General features: G+C 41.9%; 1 protein-coding gene across 1 annotated transcript; it reads right to left on the reverse strand.

Annotated features, from left to right (window-relative positions):
- Positions 1-11,401: 11,401 nt before the first annotated feature.
- On the reverse strand, positions 11,402-12,316 carry LOC310649135 (vomeronasal type-2 receptor 26-like; the record flags this gene model as incomplete). Its single annotated transcript, XM_083377419.1, has 1 exon — positions 11,402-12,316. The coding sequence occupies one exon, from the start codon at positions 12,314-12,316 to the stop codon at positions 11,402-11,404; it is 915 nt and encodes a 304-aa protein (XP_083233545.1).
- Positions 12,317-15,061: the final 2,745 nt, after the last annotated feature.

Raw genomic sequence — 15,061 nt, forward strand, 5'->3', positions numbered from 1 at the left:
ATAAGCCATATCTTTTTCTTCTTTGGTATATCCTCCACTTCTGAAAACTGGAGGAAAGTCCTGAGAACTGATATGGACTGAGTTTCACCATATAAAATTACCACATTAGCAGTGCTGTTCATGAGAACCTGGTAGATATGTAGCCCTTCATCTATGGTATCAGTAAAATCACTGTAAAAAGCTACATTTGGGAGCTCTTCTATGAACTCAGTGCAGATGCCATGCTCAGAAAATATGGGGAGAACCTCCTGGAGAAATTTCTCTCCTTTCTCATCTTTTACTACAAGAATTCCAATCCAGATCCATCTAAAATACAGCAGTAAATACAGAAGGCCCTTATGTTGCTGGGATTCATCTGGAAACATTTGTTGGAAGAAAATTGACTGAGTCTTTCCATCCAAGACTGGAGCAGAGCCATAGGTCAACTGCAGAAAGATAAACATGCAATTCCAAAGGTCTATGTGAGCCTCTGAAAACATGAATATTCATTTGTCCCTGAGTTATATAATGAAATATGAGTTGTATTTATTTGGAAATATCAACCAAGATATCACTATTAAGTCATCAGTAAATACCTTTTCCTGGAAGTAGTCTCATTGTGAATATTTCAGATTTAAACTATAGTTCAGTGTCTAGAATTGGAGAATGTTTTGCTGTGTCAAATATCTCCACCGTCTGTTCAGTGTGACATTTATTCATGCTGCTATGATGAGTCAAGCAGAAAATAATACCTAGGAATCTGAAAGGCCTCCCCTTTTTACAGAAAAAAGCATACAAATGTCTGTGGAAGTATGGCAAAATGATCATGTATATCTTCAGCACATCTTACCTGAGGAACTTTGTAGATGTCCAATACAGTTGCCATGTGAAGAGAGATGTCAGGTGTCCCAATGACTGCAGCCAAGGTATTTGGGACCCCACACTTGTAGTTAGGGATGAATTTTCCCTGAGTGAAAGGCAGTAACATTGAGGCAAAGTAAGTCCAGCCTGGACTAAAATGGCTGTTAAAAATGTGGAAGCCCAGTGTGAAATTGGGTAGAAGTTGGGAGTTTTCATTAATCTTTTTTACCGTAAACACTAAGGCTAGGATATGCTGATAATTCTGAAAAAATATTCTGCAGAAAAAACAAAGTTAAAAAAGCAATAATAAAGGTCTGCTTCTTATTACAGCATTTGTAATCTTTCAGTGCAACACATTTTGTGGAATGTGCTTTAATATAGTATGGGTAGAAGTTGGGAGTTTTCATTAATCTGTTGTACAGTAAATACTAATGGCAGGATATGCTGGTAATTCTGAAAAAATATCCTGTAAAACCAAAAAAAATCACAATTAAATATGCATTAAGAGTTGTTTCCTCCTTGTTATTTTTCAGTACAACAGATTTGTGGAATGTTTCAGTACATTATTTTTATTATTCATCTAAGTTCCTTAAAAGTGCAAAGCAAAATACTATATAGATCAGGGGTCTTCAAACTTGGCCCTTTTATGACTTGTGGACTTCATTTTCCAGAATTCCTTAGCCAGGCATGCTGGCTGAGGAATTCTGGGAGTTGAAGTCCACAAGTCATAAAAAGGCCAAGTTTGAAGACCCCTGATATAGATCATATTTAATTTAATTTAATTTAATAACACTTATATACCGCCCTTCTCCCTGAGGACTCAGGGCGGTTCACAGGGCAGAATAAAATAGCGAATACAAACATTAAAACAGGATTAAACAATAGCCCTAGTTAAGAACAATATAAATACAACGCTAAAAACCCCCAAAAAAATTAAAAATCGAGAGATAAAACAACCCCAATACTCCCCCTCAGGCTAGGCCGGCTTGTACAAACAGAAATGTCTTAAGATCGCGACGAAAGGAGCGAAGATCGGGCGCCGTCCGGAGCTCTACCGGTAGCTGATTCCACAGCTCCGGAGCGCCCACAGAGAAGGATCTCCCCCTGGGGGCCACCAATCGACATTCTCTGATCGGTGGCACCCTGAGGAGGCCCTCTCTGTGGGAACGCACAGGGCGCAGGGAGCTTGATGCCGGCAGCAGATGTTCCCTGAGGTACTCCGGCCCCATGCCATGGAGTGCTTTGAATACCGTTACCAGTACCTTGAATCTCACCCGGAAGGCAACTGGCAACCAATGCAGCTCACGGAGCAGAGGTGTAACGTGGGAGTATCGGGAGACTCCCAACACCACTCTCGCGGCTGCATTCTGTACCAGTTGGAGCTTCCGAGTGGTCCTCAAGGGCAACCCCATGTAGAGAGCGTTGCAGTAGTCCAGACGAGAGGACACGAGCGCATGAGCGACTGTGCACAGATCATCCCGGCTAAGATAGGGCCGCAACTGACGCACCAGGCGAACCTGTGCGAAGGCCCCCCTAGTCACGGCTCCTATATGATCTTCCAAGGTGAGCCGTGAATCTAGGAGGACCCCCAAGTTGCGAGCCCTATCTACGGGGGGTAATGATTCACCCCCCATAGCTAGAGATGGAATGTCCGAGTAAACCCGGGATGAAGGTATGCAAAGCCACTCAGTCTTGTCGGGGTTGAGCTGGAGTCTGTTCCTCCCCATCCAGACCCGAACCGCCTCCAGGCAACGGGACATCACGTTGAGGGCATCACTGGGGTGGTTTGGGGTCGAAAAGAAAAGTTGGGTATCATCAGCATACTGATGATACCCAACTCCAAAGCCACGAATGATCTCACCCAGCGGCTTCATGTAGATGTTGAACAGGAGAGGCGAGAGGACCGACCCCTGAGGAACTCCACAAATGAGAGACCTCGCGGTCGACCTCTGCCCCCCTGCCAACACCGACTGCGAACGTCCCAAGAGATAGGAGGAGAACCACTGTAAAACTGTGCCTCCCACTCCCAGTCCCCTGAGACGCCGCAGCAAGATACCATGGTCGATGGTATCGAAAGCCGCCGAGAGGTCTAATAGGACTAAGACAGAGGAATGCCCCCTGTCTCGAGCCCTCCAGAGATCATTCACCAGCGCGACCAATGCCGTCTCCGTGCTGTGCCCGGGCCTGAAACCCGATTGGTACGGGTCTAGATAATCCGCTTCATCCAGGACCAGAGGGAGCTGATGCGCCACCACACTCTCAACAACCTTCGCAAGAAAGCGAAGGTTGGAGACAGGACGAAAGTTGTTCAATACAGCTGGGTCCAAGGCAGGCTTCTTGAGGAGAGGCCTCACCACCGCCTCCTTCAAGACGGCGGGGAAGATACCCTCACTCAAAGAAGCCGATATAACTGCCTGGAACCAGCTGCGTGTCCTCTCCCGGGCTGCATAAACCAGCCAGGAAGGGCACGGGTCCAGTAAACATGTGGTGGTGCTCAGCCTCCCCATGATCCTGTCCACTTCCTCCGGAGTCACAGAATCAAACTCCTCCCAGATGATATCGACAAGACCACCCGTGTCCTGATCGTCAGACTCTGCCCAGTCAGAATCCAAACCGGTCCGAATCCGAGCGATTTTGTCCGACAGATGTTGGTTAAACTCCTCGGCACGTCCCTGCAAGGGATCCTCCCTCACCTCCTGATTTAGGAGGGAGCGAGTCACCCTAAACAGGGCAGCCGGGCGATTATCTGCGGACGCAATAAGGGTGGCGAAGTGGTTGGACCTCGCCTCCCTAATTGCAGCGAGATAAGACCTAATATAGGCTCTTAGTCGCAATCGGTCGGGTTCGGATCGGCTGGCCCTCCAACCGCTCTCTAGGCCCCGTCTCCGACGCTTCATCTCCCGGAGCTCCGCAGAAAACCATGGAGCCCGACGGGATCTGCACCGGGTCAGGGGCCGCAAGGGTACAACTCGGTCAAGGGCCTCAGTGGCCGTCCTTTCCCAGGCTTCCACTAAGGCCTCGGCCGAGCTGTGAGCGAGGGAGGCAGGTGGGGACCCCAGCGCCGCCTGGAACCTCTGAGGATCCATTAAGCGTCTGGGGCGGTACCATTTGAGTGGTTCCAAACCCCCACGGCGGGGGGTGGCAAAACGGAAGACCAGCCGCAGGAGATGATGATCGGTCCATGACAGGGGCATAATAATTGGAGAGCCCCCACCAAGATCATCTAACCACCGTCCAGACAAGAAAACAAGGTCAAGGGTGTGGCCTCCTTCATGAGTCGGTCCCGTAATTACTTGCGTCAGGTCCATGGCCGTCATGGAAGCCATGAACTCCCGAGCCAACTCAGATGATCCTCCCAGCGATGGTAGGTTGAAGTCCCCCAAAACTATAAGTTTCGGGAACTCAACCACCAGCCCAGAGAGGACATCAAGCAGCTCAGGCAGGGCTGCTGCTGCGTGACTAGGCGAAAGGTACACCAGCAGCAAGCCCAACTGCGCACCAGGGCCGCATCTCAAAAAGAGAGACTCACACCCGACTGTCTGGGGAACGGTGGCCTCCCGCGGACACAAGGTCTCCCTCACAACAACAGCCACTCCCCCACCCCTACCCTGAGCCCGAGGCCGGTGCAGCACCCGGAAACCTGGTGGGCAAAGATCAACCAGAGGTACACCGCCCTCTGGGCCCAACCAGGTCTCCGTGATGCAAGCCAGGTCAGCCTGCTCACCCTCGACCAAGTCTCGAACGAGAGGAGCCTTATTAATGACCGACCTGGCATTCAAATACACCAGCCGGAGCTCAGGAGGCTGCTCATCCTCACTCCCGGGACCTCGGGGCGGAACCAGAGGGTCGGAGTGCCTCACCGCTTGTAAACAGCGGAGAGGCCTTCCCTGAGACCGATACGGCCCTCTGTTCCTACACCTGCTGCCATTCCCTATCGTCGTGGGAATGGACAATCCCACGACTGGCCCTGGAGCCCCAGAAGCAGCCGACCCCCGCTCCTCCCCTCCGCGATCAGCCTCAGCACTAGCCTGAACAAAGGTAGTTGGACTGCCCCCCTCGTCCAAACCACCAAAAAAAGAACCCTCCCTCCTCCCTAACCCCCAAAAAATTTTTGACAAAAAACAGATCAAGGACCTCCTATTAGGTTTACGTCGGAGGCCCATAGCCGTGCCCGGCCATCTCTCAGGATCCCAATAGATGGGACCTTCCTCGAGATTATACTCGGCTGGAAAGGCGGGCCGCCTCCAGGAAGGGGGAGCACCCCTGAGGGCGAGCAAGTCCGTATAAACCCTCACAGGAATTGGAGTTTATTTTTTAATACAAATCAAATACTGGCTTGAAATTGGAAGCATGATTTCTTTAGAGAAAGGCCTAGTATCCAACCTCAGTTTTTAAATATGGATGAAATTGCTAAGTATCAAATGAGAAAAGGTATCAAAGGAAATATATGCCCCCTCCCCTCAAACAATTCTTAGTGTTAGTTTTATCTGAACCTTGCTGGCACAGTGATTGAAATGCAGTTTTGTAAGCTAACTCTGCCAACTGCCAAGAAATTTATCCTGACCAGCTCAAGGTTAACTCATCCTTCCATCCTTCCAAGGTCAATAAAATGAGGACCTATTTTTTTTGGGGGGGGAAATATGCTGATGTTATAAACTGCTCAGAGAGTGCTGTAAAGCACTGTAGAGCAGTATATAAGTTTAAGTGCTATTGCATTCTTCCATAAATTAAGACATACGTTCCTCTGTATTTATATATATTTAGATGGATTTTTTTATATAAATGGAGGTTTTACCCTTTTTCAACTTTGCATGGAAACCGAAGCAGAATATATTTTCACATAAAATAAATCTAGCATCCTGTTTAAGGTGCTTCTTTCCAAATCTTTTGTCATTAAAGAAAAACACTTCAAGACTCATGTCATTTAACACCAATGTCCAGAACCTGACAATGAAATGATTTTGCGCTTACATAAGTCCATCATGAAATCCTTGAGAAGGATTTTGACTGAAATCAATGGGTTTAGAAAATGTAAAAAATACAGAAATTATGCCCGCAGTGTTAACATCTCCATGCTGATGATATCTGTGGTGAATAGGAAGAGGCTCATGAAAGCCACACTGAAGGCTAGGATCCTTGCACACCACTTGAGGCATTACTATTGACAGTAACTCCATGAATACTAACATCTACCATGAGTTTCTTCTTTTTGTGAGCCAATGCCTCTGTCTGCAACAAGATCTTTGAAGTAGATCAGTTTGACCTGTATTCTTGAGTTGTTTTTCAAAGAGAAATAGAGAGTGTAACATACTATCAAATCAGCTCAGAAAGCTTTGGGTCTTCCATCCATGGGAAGGAATATCATGGGAACAATAAATAACATCCTTCAGGGTTATTTCCTCCTTTTTCCATGGAGACCCATGGGATTTGGAAGGAAAAAAAAAAGGTAATTTCCCTTTAGTAGTGACACTGTCATGTATGTAAACAACTTCAAAACATCTGACAGCACCCTGAGGCTAAAAGGAATGAGCCACAATACAAAAAATAAAATCTTGGGATCTGTAAACCAAAACAGAGATGTAAATACAGGCACAGATTTAGTCATTGATTATAGCTACTGTGGATCTATTCTATTCTAAGATCATGCAAAGTATTAATACAGCTTTATAAAACCCTAGTAAGACCACACATGGAATACTGCAGCCAATTTTGGTCACCATATTACAAAAACGATGTTGAGAGTTTGGGAAAAAATCAGAGAAGAGCAACCAAGATGATCAAAGGCCTGGAGACTAAAACATACAAAAAATGGCTGCAGGACTACGGTCTGGCTAGACTAAAGAAAAGAAGGAATAGGGGAGACATGATATTAGTATTCCAGTATTTGAATGGCTGCCACAAAGAAGAAGGGGTCACATTATTTTACAAAGCTCCAGAGGGCAGGAGCAGTTGGAAACTGATCAAAGAGAGAAGCCACCTGGATTTAAGGAGAAACTTCCTAACAGTGAGGACAGTTAACCAGTGGAACAACTTGCCTGCAGAAATTGTGGGCACTCCATCACTCGAGGATTTTAAAAAGAGTCTGGACTGTCACTTGTTTGTGATGGTATAGACAGTGCTATGTACCCACAGTATATCAAAACCTTTCCTCAACAGATCTCTGTTTAATATTTTCCTGAAATAATAAAGTAGAAGCTATTATTATTATTATTATTATTATTATTATTATTATTATTATTATTATTATTATTATTATTATTATTATTATTATTATTATTATTATTATTATGTCCAATTGTTCCTGATGACCCAAATATGCACCTTTTTACCAGTGTATGCTGATATCTACAACATGGATAAAGATAGCCTTGCATTACAATGAAAATGGCCCTGAAACTTCAAATTGGGTCAAATTAGAAAGGTAGCCATCTAACTCATAGTTGGTCAAGGCAAGCATGTTAATTCAGTGGTCTGCCATTAGAACTGGCTGCCAATCCATTTCTAGGAACAGCTCAAATCCCTGGTATTCAGGGCTACTGTACCATTAATGTATGTATTAAGTCTCAACAAACTTCACCTGGAGACCAACTCCAAGCATTCAGACATACAAAGCATGGGATCCCTTGATAAAGGTCCAGTTTGGCTGTAGCCTCCAAATTCATCCTGGGCATCTATATTAAGTAAAAAATCTTAATTAATTTATAAATTCTTTTAGTGAGCGACTTCCTCATTTCTCCAATATTTTGGTGCGGTACAATGCCCGTGTTCTGCTAATTCTATTGAACTTATTAGCTGTATTTTTTAACGCTCCTTATTTTCCCAATATTATATGCTGCTCTATTGCTGGGCTTTTAGTACTGCATTTCTGTTGCTTTTATATTCCAGGAATGTGAGGTGATGATGTTTTAACTTCCATCAAGTATGTTAAAACTTACAAATCTAAACAAAACAATGCAGAGTTTTGAGGGCTAACACACACACACATTTACACATCAGCAAATTAACTCATTCACATCCATTCCAACTGCCAGCATAAACAATTTCACATACAAAAATTTCATTTCATACTTTCTCCAGGCACACCAATCACTATTATTATAATTTCAGGAGCTGTTCACAAGCCAATGAGTTCCTTGTTCCAAATCAATTTTTGTTTGTTTGTTTTTAAATAAGGCCTTTTTGTTTATTGTTAATAGAGGGGGTTTTAACCCTCTTCCAAGTCTTGGAATAACACCGAAGTACATAGACAGACATATATACGCAAATACTAGTAAAACAACATTCATTTAGACCACAGGTCTGCAACCCGCGGCTCCGGAGCCACACACAGCTCTTTCAGCCATCTCCTGTGGCTCCCAGTCCTCTGCCATGTGCAGTCAAAAAAAAAAGGGACTAAAAAAGTTCAACCAATCAATTCAAATATGCAGGGTAGGTGCATATCTCGCCTTGGCTCCACTCTTCAGTCAAACCCTGTTCTGCGCACGTGCACGCATGCGCACACATTTTTTGCGGCTTCCAGTTTTTCCTTTTGTGAGAGAACCGGTTCCAAGTGGCTCTTTCACTGTTTCAGGTTGCTGACCCCTGATTTAGACATATGGCTTGTCCTGCAAGATGCGAGAAAAATCAGGAGGTGATTCCAACCAAACATGGTTTTATAGGGCCCTTTAACCATCTCCCATTTTTCTCACCATTCCAAGTCCAAGCTTAATGTTCCAAATGTCCAAATATATATATAACAAAACAAAACACACAACAATTTGGAGTTTGAGGCCAAAACAGGCCTCCCCTTTTAATTAAAAGGAGGGGAACATTTATGGTTACTTACAATTTATCCCACCAAGTTTAAAAGACAGTGGAAAAAAACTAAAAGGAATATTGAACCTGGGGTCTTTTGCAGGTGTGAAGTGGGAGGTGTCCTCACCTCTGACAAAAGGAATCGAATAGTCCAAAGAGCCAGATTAAAAGAAAACGACAGAAAAAAAAAACTTGCTTTTGGTTTCAACCTGTGATAGAAAGGGCTGTGGGATGCTGCAGACATACCCCCCATCCTGGATTTTGACATTCCCTTTTATAATGACCGGGTTTACCACAGTTATAACACTTTCCTTGAGGCTTGCTGCCTTGCAATAAAGCGGCTGCCAATAAATTGGTTTGATAAGAGGCTGTTCCTATATCCTGTAATCTGTTAACAAAATCAGGATACGGCTCAGTAGCCTTCTTCCTGATGTTAGAGAAGGGTTGATGAGGCTTGCCAGAAACAGGCACTTTTCCAAATGCTCGGTAAGCGCATTCAGAAGAAACCTGTAAAGTGGCAGCTGGTAAAACAATCTGAGCATCAACTGGAGCAAAGGGACCAGACCCATCATCAATTTCTTCTACATTCCATCCCCTTTTGCTAATTGTTCCTTTAAAATTTGCCTCATGGGAGTATACAATGGCCATGAAGAAGCAGAAGAATTAACCTCTTCATGAGGAGCTGAAGGTTCAATTGAAGATGATTTTGGGGGGGGAATTTTATTTGATCGTAATCAGGTGGAGGTTTTGTGGCCAATTGTTGTCCTGCCAAAGCATCAGAGACAATTTTTTCCACTGTGTGACGGAATTGAAATCATAGATGTAATTTCTGAACTGGGGTTCAAGATGTAAAGTATGCCCTATCTTTACCCAGTCCTATAAACGGAGTGTCCCACACTCTGGATACCAGGAACAATGTTTCCCTATCTCTCCAACCACCTCCTTATTTCTGCCTCAGGCACTGTAATCCCTGACTTTTGTAGCAGGAATCGAAGTTCCTGCACAGGCTGTTGCTGATGGTGAGATAGATTGCAACCCATACTTACCTTTGAGGGGTCCCGTAGGATGAAGGTGCACCTTGGGATCTATTCCAGACCAAGGTAAGTATGTTGGGAGTTGCTACCCCAGAGGGAGCTCCCTGTTCAGGTGCCAGGTGTGGGATTCAGAAACCAGTCATTGAAGGGTGTCCAAAACATCTGTCTGCCTATGCAGAGTTTATTACTTTTATACAGTTTTAACAAGCAGCAAAGAGCACAGAGCAACAACATTGTTATTGGTGTATTCCCTTGTCCATCTTTAAGAACATCCCAGCCAGGGTAGAGTCTCACATATCTTGATGGTTCCTGGCAGTCCTTGGTGGTGCTAATTGGGGTGAGCTCATAGACATGAGGTAAAGAAGACATTGAGGCATGGCAGCTTGCTGCACACAGCCCCTTCATAACCTTGACCTCCATCTCTACAAATCATCAGAGTTTGGGAGACAGAAAGTATATATTTTACTTATTCTATCTTCTTTATTCCCAACAAAACTTACAAAAATACAGAAACTGCAGGGTAAGCAAAATACAGTATATCAACTTGGAAAGCTACTCGGCAAAAGAAGAAGACTAGAGAAAGATTCAAGAGATTCGACTCATCCTACCAGATAGAGTATTACATGAGTAAACACTTGTTTGAATATGGTTAAAAGAATAGAAAACTTTGAACATAAAGGGGCTCTACAACAAGAGGGATAAGATATTTAAGAAGTAGAGTATGTTTTACTATATATGAAATGTAAAAATATTGGGAAGATATAATTTTTATAAATATAAGTGAAATATAAGCTCATCAGAAAGGATGTTATATGCAGATGCTATAAGATAGATAAGGAACATAGTACTTTTATAATGAATGAAATACGAAAATATTGGGATCATGTACTTAAATGGAAAAAATGGATATTTAGATGACTAACATTGAGAAAATCATGATAAGAATGGATTGAATATAAAGGGGAAATTAAGCTTAAACATGAACTATGAAAAAAGGATGTCTGGTGAACTAATGTCTGGTGAACTAATATAAGAATAATATAAGCTGATGATAAGTAATTATCTGAAAAATGTTTATATTTAATCATTTATATATTGAAAATATTAAGAATTATATCTGTTTAAGGTTGAAGAAGGAGAATACAAATGGGTGAAGGGAAGATCGAAGAAATATATCATTAATTAATATACTAATTATGGAATTATAAAAATCAATTATTATTGACTGCTTTTTAATTATCATTTTCTTTTTTTTCAAATAGATAAACCAAGACAACACACTGTACACCAGGCACTGGAGATTGTTATTGTAAAAAAACAATAAAATATTTTTTAAAAAACCCAATTCATAGATCTTCCCTGTTTAAATAAAAGGCTCATTTAGTTTAATGCCCACTTCTTGTTACACATTCTAGTCTGGATATAAATTAAGATGACCAATAAAATTAAATATATAATTCACATTTAATCTATATATTTAGTCAGAACGGTCTATCACATAACTGAAATATCTCAACAAATCGATTTGTCCTATTATTTATTTATTTATACTTTTTATGGCAACCAATTATAATTGACTTCCAGAAGAAAAAAGAGTTTCAAACTATCCCATGTCCTAGGGGACAAGTCGTAGAAGGCCAATCTAACTGCACATTGCTTTGTGGCTCCAGTGTACAAGTGAATAACTTCCCCAACATACATCATATATGATGTCAGGGAAACAGAGAGATTTGTTAAAACTTTCTATTCATGAGCTGATGTTTATTGTTCAATTCAGGTCTCATCACAATGATAAAACACTTGGGAAGAAAGATACACAGTAATAAGCCAGCACTGGAGGAGATCATGGAGAAGATCTCCACAGCCAATGTATATTTTCCCCTTGTGCTTAGATATGTTGGAATAAAGCACAGCCAAACACTGCAGAAGACCAACATGCTGAAGGTGATGAATTTGGCTTCATTGAAACTGTCAGGCAACTTCCTAGCTAGAAAAGCAGCAGAGAAACTAACCAGAGCAAGAAAACCCATAAAACCCAAAACACAGTAGAACATGACCGAGTCTTCATTACACTCCAGGATCAGTTCTTCAGGTACTGAATGCACATCAAAATCTGGATATGGTGGTGAGGCTATCATCCACACAGCACAAACACATATTTGAAAAAGGGAGCAGGAGAGTAGAATGAAACTAACCATTCTTCCCCCCACCCATTTCCTCAATTTGGAACCAGGTTTGGTGGCCATGAATGCTAGAACCACAACAAAGGTTTTGGCCAATACACAAGAAACCGCCACAGAAAAGATCAGAGCAAAAGCTGGTTGTCGAAGGAGACAAACAATCGTATTGGGTCTCCCAACAAATAGAAAGACACAAAGGAAAGAAAGGAGAAGAGAAACTAGGAGTGTATAAGTGAGATTCCGATTGTTGGCTTTGACAATGGGAGTGTCTTTGTGTTTCACAAAGATTGAGATTCCCAAAGTTGTCATCAATGAAAAGCAAAGAGAAAGAACAGTCAGACTGATCCCCAAGGGTTCTTCATAGGACAAAAAGGTGATCCGCTTTGGAAGGCACATATTTTTGTCAGGATTGGGATATTGGTCCTCTGGACATGGAGAGCAGTCATCTACATCTGGAAAAGAATGCATGTGAATTGATATAGGGAATTATAGTGTTTTGCCATCTTGGCTTAGTCCCATTATATTTGAAAATTTCCTACCCTTCTTCTTTGATATTTTCCCTTCTGGACATAGGTGGCAATCATAACAGCAAAACCACTCCTCTTCTTTCTTGGCCTTGCTGTATCCTGTCTCACAAGGATCATTACACAAAGATAGAGGTAATGCCTATCAATGAATAAAGAAGAATATTTTAAGATACAGAGAGGAAAGGAAATACTTGGAGTGATACTGTTAGTGTGCAATCAATAGTGTGATAACATAATTTTTGATGTAATTGGTCTGAAATAATAATGAATTAAATATCTACAATTATTGGTTTTTGTGGCCTTCTATCCCCACTGTCCAATGACAATTTCTGTGCTGAGTAGTTAAAGTTGGTTTTCTCAACTTCTGAATTTTGAAGCCAGCTAACTGATGAAATCTAGTATACTAGCTTGCAGTTTTTACGCCAAAACCATGAAAACCATTGTCCATAATTAACATGGAGGAAAAATAAAGGGTACAATGTTCAATAGCAATTGCTAGAAAAGTAAAAAAAATTCTTACTGATATTTTTCTTTCTGCATGACATTTGTACCTACTGTAGTTTAGTCAGAAATGATGCTTTGAGACTTTCATCAATAAGGATATTTAAATGAAGACAGATGAATCTAGATTCAAAAAGCTAACCTGATTAAAGCCTACTGGCCATATGATGGAATGCACAGAAATATTCAACAACTTGTCTGCTGGAGCTGTGGGATCTATTATTCCTACTTTGACCCTCACAAAGGATTGGTTTGGGAATGTGATCCAGTTGATAATATCAAATCCACCAATGAACTCTCCATTTTTGTCAAAGGAGATCTTTTCACCAACACTGTTGTTGAATCTGACACTTCTCAAAAAAGAATGAACCTGAAATATATTGATACTCAGAAAGGAAAAGACAGAGAACAGGACTCAGGAGAGAGACATAATTCATATATTCAAAACATTCATATGAATGTTTCTTTAAACAAAGAAAATATAAACATTTTTTTAAATTTAGTTGTAGGCCAGTATAAAACAAATGACATAACAATCATTCTAACACAAAGGCAGAAATAACATATCAGCTTACTGAAACAAAATTAGCATAGAATTGCAAAACAAAACAAATCAAAACCTTTGTAGTTTAATTGTGAAAGCTACTCAAGCCAGAGGATTTGTAATAAATATATAATAAATATTAAGAAGTTTAAACTACCATATAATTGTGCTCATTTCACACAATAAAGTAAATCATGAAAAACTCCAGGCTGGATAAATCACAAGCTGGAATTAAGATATCCAGGAAAAATATTAACAACCTCAGATAAACAGACAATATTACTTTAATGGCAGAAAGTGAAGAGGAAATAAAGAACCTCTTGATGAAGGTAAAACGGGAGAGTGCAAAAGTTAGCTTGAAACTCAACATGAAAAAACTAAGATCATGGCATCTGGTCCCATCACTCCTGGCAAACAGAAGGAGAAGAAATGGAAGTAATGACAGATTTATTTTCTTGGGCTACAAAATCACTGCAGATAGTGGCTTCAGCCATGAAATTAAGAGAGGCTTACTCCATGGGAGGAAAGCTATGGCAAACCTACACAGCATATTAAAAAGCAAAGACATCATCTTGCTGTCAAAAGTCTGTATAGTCAAAGCTATGGTTTTCCCAGTAAATGTACAACTGTGAGAGTTGGACCATAAGGAAGGCTGAGCACCAAAGAATTGATGCTTTCGATTTGTGGTGCTGGAGAAGACTTTTGAGAGCCCCTTGGAGTACAAGGAGAGTGAATCGGTCAATCCTAAATGAAATAATCTCTGACTGCTTTGGAGGACAGATATTGAAGCTGAAGCTCAAATACTTTGGCCACCTAATGAGAAGAGAGGACTCATTGGAAAAGATCCTGATGTTGGAAAAGAAGGAAAGCAAAAGGAGAAGTCAAAATGACAGCAGAGGATGAGATGGTTAGATAGTGTCTTCAGCACAATGAACATTAATTTGGGCAAATTCTGTGAGACAGTGGAGGATAGGGGGGCCTTGGGTGTTGTGGTCCAGGAGGCCGCAAAGACTCAGACATGAGTTAATGATTAAACAACAACAATACGTAGAATATATAGGGTTATAATAATTGATAATAATATAATATAATATATAATATAAGATCCTCTTGATGTGGGTGAAGAAGGAGAGGGCAAAACCTGGGTTGAAACTTAACATTAAGAAAACCAAGATCATGGCATCCGGCTCTCTCAATTAAGTTTAAGTTTAAGTTTATTTGATTTCTATACCACCCTTCTCCCGAGGGACTCAGGGCGGTTCACAGGGCATATATAAATAGCAATACAAAAATTAAAAAGAAATTAAACCAATGCCCAATTAAAATACAACAACAATAGAATAATAAAAAACGCAATTAAAAAACCCATATTCCCCCATCAGGCCAGACCAGCTAATTCAAATAAGTGGGTCTTCAGCCCGCGGCGGAAGGATCGAAGGTCCGATGCCATCTGGAGCTCAACCGGCAGTTGGTTCCATAATGCCGGAGCACCCACAGAGAAGGCCGTCCCCCTGGGGGCCACAAGTCGACATTCCCTGACCGGAGGCACCCTGAGGAGGCCCTCTCTGTGGGCACGCACAGGGCGGAGGGGAGTTGACGCCGGCAGCAGGTGGTCCTCGAGGTATCCCGGACCCATGCCAT

This window comes from Vipera ursinii, assembly GCF_947247035.1.
Source record: "Vipera ursinii genome assembly, chromosome: Z".
NCBI lineage: Eukaryota > Metazoa > Chordata > Lepidosauria > Squamata > Viperidae > Vipera > Vipera ursinii.